Source organism: Rattus rattus, chromosome 11, assembly GCF_011064425.1.
Source record: "Rattus rattus isolate New Zealand chromosome 11, Rrattus_CSIRO_v1, whole genome shotgun sequence".
Classification (NCBI taxonomy): Eukaryota; Metazoa; Chordata; class Mammalia; order Rodentia; family Muridae; genus Rattus; species Rattus rattus.
In genome coordinates, this window is record NC_046164.1 from 70,003,683 (window position 1) to 70,023,096 (window position 19,414).

Consider the following 19,414-nt stretch of genomic DNA (forward strand, 5'->3'; position numbering starts at 1 on the left):
GGCTCAGACACCCTGGTCCTGACCCCTAGTTGCAGAAACAGACCAGCTGCCCACACGCCAGTGACCTAGGACCAGGCTCTCTCTGCTCTGTCCAAGGTCTTGGACCTCTTACTGCCCAGCCACTGCATCTGTGGCTCCCTTGGACCAACCAGAAGGCTGCAGTGTCTACCTCTAGTGTCCTCGTGGTTCATGTCCAGGAGAGCCAGGCCTGAGACCTGCCAGCTGCCCCCTTAGGCTGCAGTGTTAAGGTCCCAGCCCAGTGGACTCTAGGATTCTCAGTCGTGGATAGGAAAGGACACACTAACTCACTAGGCTGATGGAGCAGGTTACCCGTCTCTGGACCAGCAAGTGTACCTTCCCCGCCACATTCCCACACACACCTGGGAGAACTGGCCGAAGCCCAAATGGGCCTTTGGTTGGGGAGATGCCTCGGACAATGCAGTCAAACAGGAAGCTGATCTGCTCTCCCTCAGCTGAGGACAAGAAGAAGACTCCAGCCCCTGCAGAGGAAGAACAGAGAGACATGAGGGGGGAGGGAGGTCAGCCAGCTCCAGCAGGGGTGGGAGAGAGACCCAGAGTAGGCCTGGCCATCTGGTATGGGTACATGAAACCTGCGAAATCCTCAGCCCAAATCCAAATGACTAATACAACTTCATGAAGCCACATTCCCCAGGGCCCCGGAGCCCCAGAGCCCCAGAACCCCAGAGCCCCAGAGCCCCAGAGCCCCAGAGCTCCAGAACCCCAGAGTCCCAGAGCCCCAGAGCCCCAGTCCCAGAGCCCCACACCCCCAGGGCCCCAGTACACCAGAACCCCAGAGCCCCAGAGCCCCAGTCCCAGAACCCCAGACTCCCAGAGCCCCAGAACTCCAGAACCCCAGAGTCCCAGAGCCCCAGAACTCCAGAACCCCAGAGTCCCAGAGCCCCAGAACCCAGAACCCAGAGTCCCAGAGCCCCAGAGCCCCAGAGCCCCACACCCCCAGAGCCCCAGAGCCTCACATGCCCAGAGCCCCAGAGCCCCAGTCCCAGAGCCCCACAGCCCCAGAGCCCCAGAGCTCCAGAGCCCCACAGCCCCAGAGCCCCAGAGCCCCCACCCCCAGAGCCCCAGAGCCCCAGCCCCAGAGCCCCACACCCCCAGAGCCCCAGAGCTCCAGAGCCCCAGAGTCCCAGAGCCCCACAGCCCCAGAGCTCCAGAACCCCAGAGTCCCACATCCCCAGAGCCCCAGAGCCCCACACGCCCAGAGCCCCAGAGCCCCAGTCCCAGAGCCCCACACCCCCAGGGCCCCAGTGCATCAGAACCCCAGAGCCCCAGAGCCCCACACACCCAGAGCCCCAGAGCCCCAGTCCCAGAACCCCACACTCCCAGAGCCCCAGAACTCCAGAACCCCAGACTCCCAGAGCCCCAGAGCTCCAGAACCCCACACCCCCAGAGCCCCAGAGCTCCAGAACCCCAGAGCCCCAGAACCTCAGAGCCCCGGAGCCCTACACCCCCAGAGCCCCAGAGCCCTTGCATCTCTACTGCTGCTTAGCGAGCCCATCAATGCTTCCACACAGAACCAGCCTTGGGCACCAGGTCCATAGCACCCTAGCCTGCCTGGAACTGGGCCAGGGCAGCAATCTTCTATACCTGTAGCAATTTGTGCCCAGGGTGCTGAGGTGGGTGCTGTCTCTCTAGTGATGCCTCGAGATTAGCTGGAAAACTTGTGCCAAAATGCCAGCTGGGTGTCCTTCCCAGACAGCGCTGCACGGCCCAAGCAGTGGTCCCACACCTCATAAGCTGTCCTGTCCTGACTTGCCAGGACTGCTCTCTAAAGGGATGTTGACCAACCCACTGCCTCCTGTGTGGAGATGCTCAGGCCAGGACACCCTCTGTCCTCCAGGCTCCCTGCAGACTTCCTGAGAGTCTTCCCCAGCCCATGCTAATGACAGGGGAGGCACTTCTGGGAGTTCTCCTTGTGTCTCCAGCTCCTCGGCCTGTCACCATCACTCACTCAGGGCTCTGCCAAGTCACCTGTGGATGGCTGTCCCATTGTGGCACAGTGTGGGGTGCCCACCTCACAAATGATCAGCTGTCATTCTGAGCAGTATCCCCAACACTGAGTGACCTATCCCCTTTCTGGAGGTCAAAGGGTAAAGATGAACCCCTGAGGTAGCACATATGTCCCAGGGCTGACTCTGCTCCACCTGTCCACTCAGCAGAAGGAAGGAATAGCATGCAGTCAGCCTAGGGTCACTTGGGCAGAGGGACCTCATAGGTGCTCAGAGCTCTGTGCCCAGAGAAGCCCAGAGCAATGAGTCAGCATGGAGGACACCCCCAGGCCGGCTGCCATCAGGCACCAGGCCGGCCCTCCTGCTGGGCCCTGCCTCCACCAAGGGTGAATGAAGTCCACCCCGCCCCTGGCTGGGTGAATGAGCGCCTAGCCAGGCTGGCTGCACCCACCTGCTGAGCCAAGGCCATGGGCATAGACACTCGGTGGTGGTGTGTCACCACACAAGAATCTCTCTCTGCTCCCGGCCTCTGCCATTGCCCAAAGAAAGTCAGGCAGGGTCCATGCAGGAGGACTGTCAGGAACAGAAGGCAGGGATAGCTCTGTACGGCTGGGTGAGAGCTGAGGAGTCCCCTCGCTGAAAGCCCTGCACCCAGGTCACACTCCATCTTCACTGAACACGAGGCTCTGGATGCCAGGGGCTCAGCTAATCCCGAGACACACAGGCTGCTGTGTCTGCCCCTGCATGGCCACCCCAGTGACAGCATCTGTGGCTACTAAAGCTCTGTGATGTCTTAGACCATTCTTGTCTTAGAGATAAGCAGATGGAACCCACAGCAAGCCAGAGACGGACTCAAGCCTAGGGTAGAGGCCACTGGGATACTGCCTAGCACCTCAGAACCGGGGTGCTGCGGACCAAGAGAGACATAGAACAGAAGTGAACCACTACCCTGATGCCCACCTAGGAGGTCACCTCCAGAGCTCACTGGCTCCGAAAGGCCCTGGTGGATCTGGTGGGTGGGCTCTGCAAGCCAAGACCGTGCTGGGCCTTGGCTAAGTGAAGTATGCTGGCCAACATCTGCTGGACAGCTCACACAAAGCATCCCGTGCCTGCTTCTGTCCCCATCCACCACCCCACCCACTGCAGGGCTCAGTCAGTCTGGCCCCAGCTCTCATGGAAGGCCAATCCTCTAATCCTGAGCTTACAGGCAGCTGGCAGAAACCGCAGGACAATCAGTCCCCCGACTATAAAAAACCACATTACCGAAGGGAGTGGAGCCGGCCCTGCATTCCACCACGGCCGCATCTACAGAGTATCAGGCTCCCCCAGGAAATGCAACCAGCCAGACAAGGCCCAGGAACCTAGCAGCTACCAACCTGGGCCCCAAATGCCCATGTGGCATCCCCACCAGCCGACTGAAGGATATACCTCTTCCAGGTCCCATCAACCTGGACCCTCAGAATCCAGGGATAAGGCCTCCCCAGGATACATTTCTATCTCCTATCCTGTCCCCTCTGTCCTCCCTACCTGCCCAAAGTTCTCAGAATCACCCAGGGCTCCCTAAACATGGCTTCCCCACCTGGCATGCCTCCACATGGGAGATGCCCATCCACACTCCTCGGCATGTAGCAACGACCTTTAAAACAGCATCACGGTGCTTCTCAACTTTCCTAACGCTGTGACCCTTTAATACAGTTCCTCATGTTCTGGTAACCCCCAACCATAAAATTATTTAGTTACTACTTCATAGCTGTAACTTTGCTACTGTTATTAATTGTAATGTAAATGTCTGTGTTTTATAATGGTCTTAGGTAACACTCCCAAAAGGGTTGCGACCCACAGATTGAGAAACACTGTGATATCACCTCTTATTAGTTCCAAACTCTGATCTTTACCCCCATTCCAGGCAGCCAGATGCCCACTCTGAGGTGTTTTCACCTCTGCCACAGTCCTTGTGATGCTTACTCTGCCTTACATCCCTTTAGCTGTCTGCCGCACTAGACCCCAGACCAAACACCATGTGACCCCACTGACCTCCCGGGGCCTGATGCCAGGTCCCTTAGATAAGAATAAAAAGACACCTACAAGGTTCCTTGCTGCTTGCTAGCTTGTATGTTGCAAGAAAGGGTGGAGCCCAGGTCCCCTGCCCACGCGACTGCCCACCCATGAGGCTAGGTCCTATTTCCTTACCTCTGGCCATCCTGAGCCTCCTCAGAATAGGATAAAGTGGCCAAGGTGACAATCTGCTTCTCCAACTCTGGGATTCGGTCACTGAAGGAGCCTGGAGCCACCCACTCATGTCCCCTTGGAACTGCCCACCATGCAGAACAGCCTGACTATGCTGCTAGAAGAGCGATGATTGTGACCTCCACACCAATCACAGCCTCCGCCATCAGTCTGGCTTCCACTGTTTGAGCGACCTAGTCTGTGCCTCGTGGGACAGAGATGGGCCACCTCAGAACTCTGACCCAGAACTATAAACAGCAGAACAGATGCTGGAATTGGGGTGTTTACTACAAGGACCCAAAGGTGGGGTGCTGGAAACTCCAAGGATCTATCGGGTTTTTTTTTCTACCAGAACGTGTCCTTGAAATTGCTATTATAATGATCTCTAGATATACGCACTCTTTCAAATGTCTCAGGCTTGGCCCAGCAAGGACCAGCACTTCTTGAGCAGAGTACAGAGACATTAGCCAAAGACCCTGTCAGCTTGTTCCTGGGCACCCTCGAGAGCACCTTTATAGACCCATAGAACCCTTTTCACAGGCCCAGATGAAACCACTCCTTCGTTCCCCTGCCTGCCTCTGCTCTCGGGGTTCCTGCTCATCCACACAGCCTACACCAGTACCGGCCTCCTCCTAGGTCCTGACTCTTGTTTCTTGATGACCAAGCTGAGGTCCTGGTCCTCAAGAGAGTGAGCAGCCAGGCCCCAGAGAAGGGAGCCCCCAAGCCCAACCTCAGGCACACTGCAGGTGCACAGGTCACCTCAGGAGGGAGTGGCGTGGTGAGAGGTGACACTTGCTCTCCTGTACCACTGAGGAAGCCAAGGCGTTGGGCTCCATCACAAGCATTCTGAAGAACTGCAGTCAGTCACACAGTAGCACTGACATTCCCAGTGAGGTTTCAGTCTGGGAACCTGCTTTCTCTTATGTAGCAGCCCGAGCTGAGGCACAAAGACGCCATGTACCCCGGGAGGTCACGTGACCTGTCTCAGAGGTCAGAGGACACTGTGCCTTTCCTCTCCCTCTTCTGTCCTGAACTAACGGCTTGCAGCAAATCAGCCCCGGAGGACACAGATGGTAGGTGTTGACAGCTGGCAGGGTCTGAGTCACCTAGCAGCTGGTCCTGCGCCCTGGCTCCCTGCTTGGTGCCCACTCTGCCCAAGAAAGCCTTTTGTTCCTCAAGAGGAAGAAGGGCTGGCACGTGCCGGATGGAGGCCTGGGGTAAGCAGCCAGCCCCACCCTGCCTCAGGAACAGGTGCCTAGACAAACTGCAGTACATGAACTGGGCCATTCCTGCCACTGTCCCCACCCGGCCACCAGCAGCCATGGCAGCTCGTGCCTCAGTCTCTTCTTCAAAATAGAGCTAGGGTGACAGCCCCAGGCGGTGAGACCTCAAGAGCTAGGGCACTCGAGCACTTAGACGCATCCCTCTCTGTGTCCAGTAGGGTAGCTCTCAAGAAGCTTACTGTGGCCAACCTGGGCCTTGTGTGACAACAGGTTCCACACTGATGGGGCCTGGACCCACACTGAATGCAGATGTCACTAGATGACTACATAAGAGGGAGGAGTCCTCTCCAATCCAGACTGGCAGAACCCACAAAGCCAACAGAGCTGAGACCACAGGCCTGGAGAACGGTGACAGCCAGGGGCCTGACTCATTACCTGCTGCTGACTGAAGGATCTCCTCTGGAGGCCACAGAGAAGTTCTCACAAATGGCCACATCTCTTGAATGTCACTCCACGACTACTGAGTCAAAGGGCTTTGTACTGCATGTCTGGGACGTCTGCGTCACTGTCCCTGAGGCCCATGAACAAGGCATGAGAAAGGCACGGAGCTAGCTCCACAGAGCCCGGAGTCCTAGTCCCGCCCTGATCCCACTGCCCCACCTCAGCATGGGGCCCCGCCTCTCCCACAGTCAATCTCCATCCAGAGGGTGCTCCCAGAAACCACTGGCCATGCTGCCACAGCTGCGGCATAGCTAACTAAGGCTTCCTGTCCTTGTCTGGAGAAAAACCAGAACCTGCTAGGTTCTAGGCTCCTTGAGGCCTTCCTCTCCTGGTCTACTATCTCCTGGGTTGCCTTTCTGGGTTGCCACTGAACCTGTCTCAAAGGGCCCAGCACTTCTCTTCCCCACAAGGCCCCTGACATCCAACTAAACCAACAAATTCTAGTAGATGAAAAGCAATCTTGGGAAGGGGTCATCTCTATACTGTCTGGGGAGCAGGCTAGGGCAGAGCCATGGGGCGTGGCTCTGGAGGGGGTAGGGGCAGGCCGGGGTCTGTCCTTGGGGAAGGAAGATGTTAATTCTATATACTTGAGATCTTCTAAGGCCTTCTGGTATGGCCCACCAGTCATCTGTCCTCCAAGATAGACCTCCAAGCACCATGACTCAAATTTTATAACCATCATGGTTAAATGTTGACTCCCAAAAGACCTGACCTCGTGTATATGTAGAAGGGTCTTTGAAGATGGGTTGGGTTAGATTGTAAACACAACACTCTCCTGGCTAACCCAGGTGGCCCTACAGCCGGTGACAGTTCTCATCAGAGACAGAGGAGACACCCACTGGAAGACCAGGAGTTCAGTTAATGAGGAAATCAGACATAATCCCAAGGGTCCTAGAGGATGGCCATACTGACCCTCTCGTTGGGGACTGTTGGCCCCAAACTGAAGGAGGCCATTTCTGCTGCCTTAACGACCCTGTTTGGTTGTGGTGACTCCAGATGCCTGCGGCTCCCTGAGCCTCAGAAGGCTGCAGCTCCTTTCCATGCCTGCCCATGTGTAGAGCAGATGCATGGGCTCCGTCACCCCTTCTGCCCACCTGCCTTGTGCTCGGAGTTGCAGCTCGGCTGCAGCAGTTTCTCAGGCCAGCTGGAGCAGAGCCAAGTGTATCCACCCCTATCAGAGAACCTCGGGGTACTGTCAGGGACAGAGGTAGGCTTGCCTAGTCAGTGTCTCCATACGCCTTCCCAGAGGGAGGGAGGCCTCCCTCCCGAAACCCTGCAGCTACACCTCCAATCAGGTCACTCTGAGCCTGACTACGCTCTGCAGGGGCTAAGCCTCACCCTCTTATATCTTACACCCTTCTCACACCCCGGCACAGGTCAGGGGTACACTCCTGAGAAGGGAAGGAAGGGGGGCAGGTTGCGGGAGTCTCGGCCGCCTGTCCTAGGAATTCCACTGCTCAAGGTCTAGGCCTCTAGACAACTGGGGCTCCCTGTCCCCAAATGCAGCACCTAACCATGGTCACCACACAGCCTTTTCCAGCAACCAGTGACCTGTAGGCCACCGTAGGATTTGGGCCAAGTAGGATTTGAGCTGGAGAGAGAGGATTGCCAGCAGTGTTAGTGCCAGGGCTGTGAAGCAGGACCCAGACTAGCCGGCTCCAGGCGCAGTGGTTCCAGGCAGCCTCCTGCAGTTGACGAGCTAATTCAGGACCTTGCTCAGAAGCCTCAGGGAAAACACCACAGCCTAGGTCAGGTGCTCGCTTTCTCAGCAGAGCTATCATGCTGCAAGGCCCAGGATGGTGACAAGCAGAACAGAGCCCACTGATACCAAGAAGCCACGCTGTGAACTCAGAGGCCCCAGGAGAGAAATGTGTGTCAGGCCCTAATACCCTGGTGCCTAGACACAGAGAACAGGCCTCCTTGGAAATGGGTCCCCCGGCCCGGCCCACCTGGGGGCTGGAGAGCATGTGGGCCAGCACCACACCTAACCTGTACCCAGGAATCCCACAGATCTTGAAGCAAGGATTCTGCCCTGCTCCATCAGAGCGATTCTAGGAACTCCCAAATCGAGAGGCTCCCAGGAAGGAGAAGCCACTGTACAACTGATTGGCTGAGGTTCCCAAATATCAAATGACAGAGGGGACCAACTGGCTATCCCACCACCACAGCCGCAGGCCATGCTGGAATCCTCTGCTCTTGAGACCCACCAAGGAAGAAGGCTCAGCACCATGGGAAATGGCTGTGCTTGCCCCAGCGCCATGACGTCACACTGCCTCTGTCTTGGGAGGAATGTTGTCCTGCCTCATCTCCCCATGTATCCCCTCACTAAGCATCTCTATAAACCACACCTTGTCTCCTCAAAGGAGCTCCCACTCAGAGCCCCACTGTGTGCTCCCAGCATCCAGCAGAGACTGAGGCACGGTATCCACCCCCATACAGCCCTTTGCAGAACATGAGGTCTAGGCAGCCAGTGACCAGCACAACCCATATCTATGCCATCCCAAGGAGAGGGGGAAGTCACTCCAGGAGCCTGTGGCTACACATCCAACCAGGCCATGCTGAGCCTGGCTATGCTATGTAGGGGCTAAGCTCAACCTCTTACCTCTCGCACCTCAGCAGAGGTCAGGGGCGTATCCCTGGCAAGGGAGGACAGATGGGCAGGTTGCGTGAGTCTCCACTGCCTGATCTAGGAATTTTACTACGCAAGGTCTGGGCCTCGAGCCAACAGGGGCTCCCTGGCCTTGACACAGTGACTCCCCATAGGCACCTCAGGCCTGGCCAGGTTGCCAGGAGAATGGGCACCTCAGACGGCAGCACACTGTGTAGTGCAGCTGGCCTCTCAGGAGAGGAAAGGGGCTCTGACCCTTCGGTGACTGCAAGTCTGAACTCCGCAACATTGTACGCAGCCCCGTAGAGAGCAGCGTAGGGGGAGGTCACTGGAGCACCTCACTTCTGGTATGAAAGGCCTCCCTGTCCTCCAAACACCAACCAAGCGCCGAGCTCCCATCCTGGCCACCAGAGGCCAGCCCATCGTGGCTGTTGCATGGCGACCTCTGCACTCACCTCACCCTGGTCACTGTGAGTGGAGACAAGCATGGTGTGGCCCTGGGGACTCGGGGTAGGACGTTTCCACCTCCCAGGTCAGATCCACCCTTCCCATTCTGCCTCACTGTTGACATGCAGGCAGCTCTGGGCAGCACAGCAGTCATGGTAGTTGGTCTGTCTAGGGCACTGCTTCTCAATCTGAGGGTTTTGACCGGGTTGGGGATTGAATGACCCTTTCACAGGAGTCACACATCAGTTATGGTCCATAACAGTAGCAAAATTACAGCTATGAAGAAGCAACAAAATTAATTTTATGATAGGAAGTCGCCACCACAGGAGTAACTGTACTAAGGGGTCTCAGCGTTAGGAAGGTTGGGAACCACTGGGCTGTTGGACTTTTGGGTCAGTGAATGTACTTCTCTAACTGTGGCATCCACAGGACCCCAGTCGTGCCCCACACTGACCTCATACACATGCCATAGAGTGACACAAAGCTGCTCTCTGGGGTTTCCCAGGATCCCTCAAGCTCCCTCCCATCCCCAGAAACAGCCAGCGGGCAGGTCAATGCCCGACTTAAGCAACTGCAGCCCTGTTGCTTGGAGAAACAGCCCACAGCCTCCCGTCAGGTGCCCAAGCCAACATGCGTAGGCCAATCAGCTCAAGTGTCCCCAGTGTCCCCCACACACATCGTACTTACAGTACCCACACCTGGTCCCGCCTTCGAAGATGAATCCATTTGGCACAGCCCCGTAACGCCGGAGATCAGACAACTTCCACTGCCCCGTGACAGTTGGAGGGATGTCTCTGGCCAGGACCAGGATGTCATTGCAGAGATGAAGAGTGGCTGGACCACTCTCCAGTTTGGTGCCAGGAGCGACCGTCACATGGAACCGATGCACTGAGGACCAGACAGTGGAGAAAAGGGCATTACCGGGGTGAGTGAGCTGGGAGGAGATGGTCAGGCAGGGGCCGTGCTCTCACGGCCACTCAACCAAGAATGAAGGACACATGCCGGGAAGTACTAAGCTGTCAGAGGGCCCCACTTATATCCCACCCGTATTCCAGGATCTTCCCTAGCCAGAAACAAGCAAGTTCTCTGAGGAGACTGCCCAGCTCTGAGGACACTCCTTGTGGCCCCTTTCCATCAAGGCAGCCAATGTGCTCCCATTTCAGAGATGGGAAAGTTAAGTTCAGGAGTGGAGTATGTTTCATCCTGTGTCTAGACTAGGAGGCAATGATTGGCAGGTCTGTCTGGGACTAGCATGGCTCAGAGGCAGCTAGATGCTGCCATGGTTATGTCTACAGTCAGTGCAGCCCTTTGCCTGAAAGCCCTTAGGGAGCACAGCCAGAATTCCAGTCCCCCCTTTCCCCCATCTCCTAGAGCACCCCACTTCATAGGTCTTTCCCTGTGAACCACAGCAGCCTCTCCCTGTAGTACCCACGTGCCAGCCCCCTGCCCACTTCATATCCAGACCCCAGAGCCAGAGGGACCCTAGCAATGACGTCACCTTGTCCTCTTTCAAGCTGTGGCCTTGGGTTTGTCCTGCAAGCCCACCCTTCTACAGGGGTCTGTCCAACCACATCAGCTTTCTCTTAACATCTACAGAGGGACCTGGGAAGCCCACCATGTTGTTGGGAGGACCCCTGTCCTGCCTGAATGGGGGTGGGGGTGCAACCACGCTATGAACCAGCACCAGAGAACTCTCTAGAAAGACGAGAGCTTCTAGCAAATATTGCCTGCCCTGTACCTTCACTGCACTGTCCACACCACGACTCTAGGCTAAATGTCCACCAGGCTCTGCTGTTCTTGGATGGATGAAAGCAAAGCTTCCTCCTCTGCTGCCTAAATCTCAGCATGGGTAGGCAGCGGGCAATGTGTTCATTTATCACCATCGCCATCACCACCATCACCACAATTATCACTACTGTGGACACATCATTGTATTATCACTGTGGGGGGAAGGGGAGGGGAGGGGAAGGGGGAGGGGGAGAAGATGGGGGAGAGGGAGAGAGGGAGGGAGATGGGAGAGATAGAGAGGGGGAGGGAAGGGGAAAGAAGAGGGGAAGGGGGGAAAGAAGAGGGGAAGGGGGGGAAATGGGGAAGAGAATGGGGAAGGGGGAGGGAAGATGGAGGTGAGGAAGAGGGGAGGGAGATGGGAGAGAGAGGGGAGGGAGGATGGGGGGGGGGGGGGAGGGGGGGGGGAAGGAGGATGGGGAGGGGAAGGGAGAGGGAAGGGGAGGGGAGGGAGAGGGAGAGGGGAGGGAGGGAGAATGGGGGAAGGGAGGGGAGGGGAAGAAGGAGTTGATGGGAGGGAGGGGGGAGAAGGGAAGGGGAAGGGGAGGGGAAGGGGGGAGATGTGTGGGAATGGAGATGCACATGTGCCTCTGTGTGTCTGTGGAGATCAGGGGACAATTTTCTGAAGTTGGTTCTCTCCTTTTACCCTGAGGCCTTGCAGGTCAATCCCATGGCTCCCATGGGTCCCTCAGCATGGGCTCTGGGATAGTACAGAACAGGTGCTACCCAAAGGGTGGGGTTAGGGAGTGCCCTTCCTTAAATGGCTTGGGACCAGCTTGGTTAGCTAAGGGATCCAGTTTTAACAGGGTCTTTTAGGGACTTCAAAGAACCACTGCACCGAGTTCATGCCTAGCCCTGGCCCGAGCACCCATGAGGGCCTGCCTGGCTTTTACTCTGAGACATCTACCCGTATGCATCATTTCTACAAGATTCCCTGGGTCCTTACTCATCTCTGCAGTCCACAGTGGTGATGGACCCTGGGGCCTCACCTCAAACCCCACCCTTGCAGCACTCACCCTCGCCCAATGCATAGCGGATACGAGTGTCCCAGGCACACATGGCCTCGTGGCTGTCAAAGCCCAGCATGATGGCCTGAGACAGGCAGATGATGGCCAGGGTGTGGGCCAGGCCCTCATAGGGCAGGGCAGGCTCCAGTCCACAGATGTCCTCCAGGGTGAGGCTGCTGCGCTCCCGCAGGCCCTTTGAGCGTTCACACCTGTCCTTGTAGACCAGCATCAGCAGGCAGTCTGTTCAGACAGGCAAGAGGTCATCAGGACACTGCCCATCCTGCTCACTGCCCTTACCACTGTTCCTAAAAGGCCTCATCACTGCCTTCTAGGGCTGAACAAATGACTTACCCACCCCACAGGACAAGAACGAGCCTTGGGCGTGTGGAGCTTACCGGGTGTCCATTCTATCAGGTCCCTGGGCCCACACATAGCCCCATGCTTCTGGCCTTTTGCCCAGTCTGTGTAGTGTGATGTTCGAGTCTAATCTGGCTGTAGCAGAGAGGACTGAGTCTTCACTCACTCCCAGGCCCTCCAGAGAAAAGGTATCTGGGAATTTCACCCAAAGCGCATTTCTCATCTGCCTTGGAGTTGTAAACATTGCCACAGCACTACACCCCAGGGGTGCCACTAGGGAAGCTAGGTAGGCTAGCACAAGCCATGCTCACACCTCCCGGCCCTCCAGACACCGTCAGCCTTAGTCAGAATGTCCCCTGAGAGTCAGTCCTTCACACCTGCAGCACCTGGACCTCAGAGCCTACCTGTGGGGGAGGGTGTAGGACTCATGCACCCAATCAAACACCTAAACACTTTTCATTCAGGGAAACCCCAAATAGCGGGTGGTGCTAAACCAAGGGAAGACTGGAGAAAGCCCCACAAGGACCTCAGCGCAAAGCCAGACCGTCCTGCAAACAGCATCAGCAAACCTACACAAGGACCCAAATCCCAGCCATGCACTCCCAAAGCCTCTGTGGTTTTCCTTCCTTCCCTAACCAAAGCCTGAGAGCCAGGATCATGGATGCCAGCAAGCTTTCCACGAGGGTCAGAGCTTTGGGGGCCACAAACTCTTCCTCTGGGGCCAAACTGGGTGGGTAAGCAGCCAGGTAGCACGTTCACCAATAAGCCCAGCTGTGTGTCATGTACAAAACCAAGGGGAGGTGAAGGCAGGAGGGCCAGGAGCTGGAGTCCAGCCTCGGCTACCTTGCAAGTAGGTCCAGACTACATGAGACCTTATCTCCCAAAGAAGCTAGGCTCTGTTTCTTGTTTGTGGACCAAACTCGAGTCCTCAGTCACTGCTCCCGTCACCATGCCTGCCTGCCTGCCATGCTCCCCCATGAAGTTGATGGACTCTTATCCCTCTGAAAGTGGGGGTACAGTTGATAGACTGTGTTGAGTCTCAAGTGAGATGCTGGAGTTTTGAACAGTTGGGACTGACTGTGGAGACTCCTGGGTCAGACCAAATGCATTTTGTATCACAGTATGGCCACAAGTCTGTGGGGGTTGGAGAGCGGGGTATGGTGGCTTGAGTGAGAACGTCTCCCCCCTCCCCAATGGCCTAGATGATGTCATACTTGGTCTCCAGTTGCTGGAGCTATTTGCATTCTGGTTAGGAGGTGTGGTCTTGCTGGAGAAAGTATATGTCACTGGGGGCGGGCTTTGAGGTTTCAAAAGACACCTGCAGCCATTTTGAGTTAGCCCTCTGCTGTGGATGCAGTTGTGAGCTCTCAGCTTCTGCTCCAGCACCGTGCCTGCCTGCCTGCCTGCCTGCCTGCCTGCCTGCCATCTTCCCCACATGATGGTGACGGGCTGGAACAGTGAACCCCAAAAGAGACACTTCCTTGTACAAAAACAACAAACAAATAAAAAATGGGGGTGGGGTGGGGGGCTCCAATCCCGGTTTGGGAGCCTGCTCATTGTTTATAACCATTTAAAAAAAAAACGGGAAATCATCCTCAGTCAGGGGTGAGGGGAACGGAGATTCTGGCTCAGTTTCTCTCAGACATTGGCGAGAAGGGCCTGAATGACAGATCCACTGGCACAAAGCAAGAAGCTGGCAACAAAAGCATCCAGCAAGGTAACAAAACCAAAATGTCCCTCAGAAGCATCCCCAAAGATGTCAACTGATAAACAAGAACCCCACAGACACACTAGGGGGCCCCACAAAGGAAATCACGGGAACCAAGGGGGTGAGCATAGTCAAGGCCCTAATGTCAGGTCCCCTGCGTCAGGATGCCGGTGGCAAAGGACACCCTTCCCTCCGGTGGTCAGCTCCAGTGTCCTCCTCTGTCACACAGGCACCGTCCCCGGGCCCTGAGAACTGAATGTGGGAAGGTGTAAGACCCCACATGTGCATGCCTACCATGCGCTCACTCATTCTCATACCACTTCCAGCTGCAGCCTACCTGGCTGTCTGCCGATCTTTGTGAGGTGTGGTTGGGAAGTACCAATGACTGGGCCCGCGGGGGCCAAATAGCCCTGTCTCCTTTCACCTCTCAAGTCCCCAGCAGGCAGGACTCAAAAGTCCCAGGCCCTTCCTCCCCTGAGAACCCACCACGACAGCGGTAGGATCTGAGCCAATGTCCTGCTTCTGCTGCTGCCTGTTGAGGCTGACATGGCTACCCACCCAACAGACACAACGGCCACCCCAGTCTGGTCCATAAATCTGCCTGTCCTTCAGTCCTCAGCATCACCATCCTGGAGAACTGCCCAACTTCTTCCCATGCTCACCAGCAGGCCACCCTCAGGCTAGGGTCCTTCACTATCCCCCCCACATCCCATTCCACCTCTGCAAGTCCAACATCCTTCAGCAGGGCTATCAAGGCCAGCATCTACACACTTGTCTAGTTCCTTCAGCTCTAATGGTGGCCCAACCTCAACGTGTACTAGCATAGCAGAAAGTCCGATACTCATCCAGGATCAGCCTGCTGCTTCAGGGACAGCAGATTGTCACCCCTTCATTCAGAAAGTTACTATTCCCAACGATAGGATCAAGAACAGTGTCAATAAACTTTTCCTTAGAACACCAAACAGTAAATACCTTAGCTTTGCAGAAATGTCAGCTTCTACCACAACCACTCAACCCAGAAGCCCACGGCTCAGCATGGGGAGGCTGTTGGGGCTTCCGGTGACACCTCAGAAGCAGGCGGTGGACTCAGTTTGGTCCATATCTACCCTAGGGTAGAATTTGCTCACTTCTGGTGCTAAGCCTGATGTTTGACTGGTTTAAAGAGCCACAGGAAGGACCCCATATTTGACCCTGATCCCTGATAAGGTCTGACGCTACCCCTCAATCTATCTCATCTCTAGGGACACAAAACTGTGCCTCGGGACAGTGAGAGTCAGTGATCCCTTCTTGCATCTATGGGAGATGAATGGTGGCCATTTTCAGACTTAGGGACCAGGAGGACAGGAGAACCAAGTCACAGGTAGGTGAGCCAGGAAGTTTTGGTGCCGAGAAGTTCGCTCTAAGAGTATTGAGCACGGAAGGCTGGCCCGGCCTTGGCTACTGGATAGAGAACAGAATCCCAGGAATAGGATGGCTTCAGACGCTCCTGTCCTGTTCTGTCCCATTAAGGGATACCGTAGGCCTGGGCTGGATGGGGAGCAGGGAAGGAACATCCTCAGCACCACTATCTGACCCTGCCCCAGTCTGGGAAGGAGCCACTGGAGTGTCATAGGTTGGCAGGGGCCAGTGAAAGCAAAGGGTGGCTTGGGATGGGGGCAGGAAGAGGATGTCTGAGGAGGACTGTCAGGGATACAGCTGAGACTGGGGTCTTTCCTAGATGGACGGAGCTGTGAAGCCCATTGGACACTGAATGGCCATGTGGGCAGGCAGCTGGAAGGCATCTGAGGATGTAAAAATAACCATGGAGTTGTCATGAGCTCACTGAGGCCTTTTAGCTACGGCCCAGGGCCACACAGAGGGCAGGAGGGACAGGCAGAGCTGAAGCCTCTGGGTGGAGGGACACACCACAGGGAAGACAGAGTGATTGGGGCCTGGAGGGGGACAGGGAGGGTAGAGTTGGAAGGAGGTAGAAGAGAACCTTAGCAGATGTGGGGCAGGTCTAGCCCTGGAGGTCACAGTGACCTTGAGGCACTAACTGCCCTCAGAAGTTCGGTGGATAAAGCAGGCAGCAGCCTGAGATCACCCTTAGCCTGGGGACCCACGGGGACAAGATGGAGTGTGAGACCTTAGCCCTAAAGTTTATCCAGGAAAGACACCATGTATACTGCTCCCTACGAGTGAGGGAGTCACAGACATGGGTTTGCCCAAGAGTGTGTGGCCGGGTCTCAGCGCCAAGACTCAGGCAGGACAGGGTCGACCTGTGTCCTCTTCTTCAGTCACCTTCCTGGCAGATGTGGGAATAGGCAAGCAAGGACCGACCTACAGCATCTGGCTAAGTACAGTTACTCAGGGAAGATGTGGCTGCCCGGGTCACACAGCACAGAAGCTCAGTCGAGCCTTGAACCAGGTATTCCTGTTCCTTGTGATACTCCCATGAAGAGACAGGTCTAGTTGCCATCCTGACCTGTCCTCGGCCTTGGGCTGAGGTGTCGCTGAGGAGGCAGAGATCTAGATAACCCAAAGCCAGAGGTGCCAACTCAGGAAGTATTGGGTCACTGACCATGGGGTCTCAGTCTTAGTGAAATACACCTGTCATTATCAGAACCCTAACTTGGACTGAGCACTGGCTGGCATGGGACTCCAGCTTCAAGGCTCCTGTCCCCACGTGTGGGCTTGAGACCTCTGCTGTCCCCGTGAGCATCGGGTGGGGTGTTCTCCTGCAGGTAGGGCCATTGCACCTCTCTGGGACAGTCATACCATGGCTGCCTAAAGATGGTGCTGAGGTAAGGATCCCTAGCCCTCAGGAATGAAGGGTGAGGCCCTGGAGAGAGACACGGTATACCTCCCTTACCCCTGTGTGCAGACCTAGGCTCCTCTGCCAGGTTCAGAACGTGGGTCCCTCCTAGTGGATTTCCCAAGCTAGACGAAGCCCACATGGGAAGCAGCAGATTAGCGCCTGCTGAAAAACGGTCCAGCTGTCCATAACGACTGCCGGGGACCCTCCAGGGCTGTCTGGAGCGCTCATCAAGAGACCACACCACAAAGAAGATAGACTGAGACCCAAAGTTCTCAGCGAGCCACTGGGCAGGGCAGAACCAGAGCACCGGTCTCCTGAAGGTCTGCCCAGAGAGGGGACCCAGATATACATCCTTCTCCAGCACAGTCCCACTCTAAGATCCCACGCCGAGACAGGCCTGGCGGGAAGAACTTCCCACCAGCGGGCCCTTCGGGGCACGATGGCTCAGCAGCTGTGCTGGGCGGGAGACGCTTTCCTTTTTGAATAACCTCTTCCTTCCACGAGCTCGTCCTGCCTACCAGAAAGCTAGCACTGTGGAACACACCTCCGATCCAAGTGTTTCCCCTTTTCTGCCAGCTAAATCCTTCCTATAGGACAGCTGCCGTGCTGGCGGCACACACGTGAGAGAAAGTATGCTGACAGAGAGCTCTGTGCTCCTGCTCCCCCTCAACTGTCTCCCATGAGCCTCCACGAAGGAAGTCACAGTCTTAAAGCCAAGGACCCATTGGTTTCTCAGGACAAGAAAACAGAGCTGTCCTCTCGATTCCATACCAGATCCACAGAGTCCAGACCACAGGTCCTCAAGGACACAGATGTCAACTCCTGTCTAGAGGGAGGGAGAGGGTGGGGTAGAAAGAACTGGTCTCCTGTGGTTTAAGATGGGCAGGTGGGAGGAGAAAGCCACAGTGGGGCTGGAGGCTATGGGCTGTGTAGATCAGGAAGAGGCCTTGGGATGGTGAACAGTTCAGGATGGACAGACCCAGAGAGGCAGGGACGTACCCTCCACTCTTGACTCAGTCATCTCCTACCCCTAACACATTCCAGCTCAACTTCAGAGCCCCATCTGGGGACAGCTTGTAATCCAGGTTCCTTTACCAGTCCCATCCCTCGGGACCTCTGGCCTGCTCACTACCCAGCATCCAGGAAGCTCTTAGACCCCAGCAGAGTTGGGGAGCACACTTCAGGATGCTCTCTGGGATAGACCTAACCCGGTAGTCTTCCCCAGACAGACTGGTGCACATGGACCACAGCTGATCAAAGCCACTTAAATTCACTGTGGACTTTACTTCTCTACTGCTCCATCCAGCCCCCAAGCCTGGTAGTGTCCAGGGTCCCTTTCCCTCCCCAGTCTCCAATCATCCTCTTCCAGATATCCTGAAATGCCAAGCACAAGGACCCCCAGGCTTTGAGCCACAGCGCCTCTGGGCTTGAAGAACTGAGTGAAGATACTGGAACCAGGGCCCTTGGGGAGCAAGCTGAGACCTAAACAAAAGGAAACTGTTCACTAAAGCAGCTAGTGAATTGTGACACTCCTCCTGACAGGCACCGGCATCCTGGAAGTCACTGTGGCTGCCTGCACATTTGTGAGGCTGCCACACACGCCCCCACCCAACTTCCTCTACAGACCCCTGGGTGCCTGGGCCAGCTCCAAGGCACCTGTCTCCTGAAACAGCTGCAGTCCCAGGCTGGAGCTGCAGAGCTGCCCTGACTCCTTGCTGGCTCTCCCCATACTGAGGGAAGCAGCCCCTGGTACCACTTTCCTTTCCCAGAAGTGTGTCTCCCCCAAACAAAGTCCCGGGACACAGAAGTAGGACTCTTCCTACCTGGCAGCCCGCCTATTCTCTACCTGAGAGTGTGGGGTTGGGGATGGGTGGTGGCACTGCCTGGGATGCGGCTTGGGAATTCCTGAAGCATTTTCACCAGGACACCTATGTCGCTGAGGCACATTCTGCCTGCTCCTTCTTGGGAAGGCTGCAGCCCCTCTGGGCTTCTGCTGGTCCAGGAAAGGGGTTGGCCCACACAATAGCTGGGACACGGCCCCCCCCCCCAGCACCACACTAAGGGACAGGTTAGGTCTGTGTTGCGGGTGGCGAGGACCCAGGGTCCGGGCGCCGGAGCGGCTGCGACTCTCCGATTACCGCCGCGGGGCCGGGTTTCAGTGGCTCCCCCGGGGCTATTTCGGGCGAGCTGGCACCTCAGCCACGCGTTGCAGGACCGGCAGGGTCCCGATGGCTCGTCGAGACCGGCCACCCTCCGCCCCGCCCGCGGCCCGGCCGCTCACCTGCCACCGGCGATGGCTTGCGCAGCACCAGCCACCTACTCTTCCACTGCGGAGACAGGACAGCGTGAGAAGCCGCCCGCGCGCGCCCGCCCCGCGCCCCTGCCCCAAACCGAGCGCGCGCCCGCCCCGCGCCCCCGCGGCGCCCCAACCTTCTTGCCGTCCCGCAGCTTGACCTGGCCCTCCACCAGCGCTGCCTCGGTCATCTTCTGTCATGGTTCCCGCCGCCCGCTGCGCCCTCTCCACGCGTCCCGAGCGCCCGAGCCCAGGGTCACTTTCAAAATAGCTCCGGGAGGGCCTTGGGCTACGCCAGGAGGGCGGGCCCGGCGCGGCGGGCGGGGCTCAGCGACACCGGGACCTGGATGCGGGGGAGACTGGGCGGGGCACCCCGGGGCCTCGGTCTTTAAGACCCTAGCAAAGTGCAAGCCAGTAGGTGGCAGTGGCCTTGGGCAGCCTCTATCCTCAGCAGGTTGCCAGACTGCACTGTTCCTG

At 56.8% G+C, this 19,414-nt stretch overlaps 1 protein-coding gene across 1 annotated transcript in view; it reads right to left on the reverse strand.

Moving 5' to 3' along the window:
* Nucleotides 1-19,203, reverse strand: part of Dok7 (docking protein 7) — a 32,128-nt gene extending 12,925 nt beyond the window's left edge. The window contains 5 exon segments of the mRNA XM_032916877.1: nucleotides 381-500; nucleotides 9,678-9,878; nucleotides 11,792-12,022; nucleotides 18,926-18,971; nucleotides 19,075-19,203. Coding sequence (XP_032772768.1) covers nucleotides 381-500; nucleotides 9,678-9,878; nucleotides 11,792-12,022; nucleotides 18,926-18,971; nucleotides 19,075-19,128 — 652 coding nt within the window. The 5' untranslated portion in view covers nucleotides 19,129-19,203.
* Nucleotides 19,204-19,414: the final 211 nt, after the last annotated feature.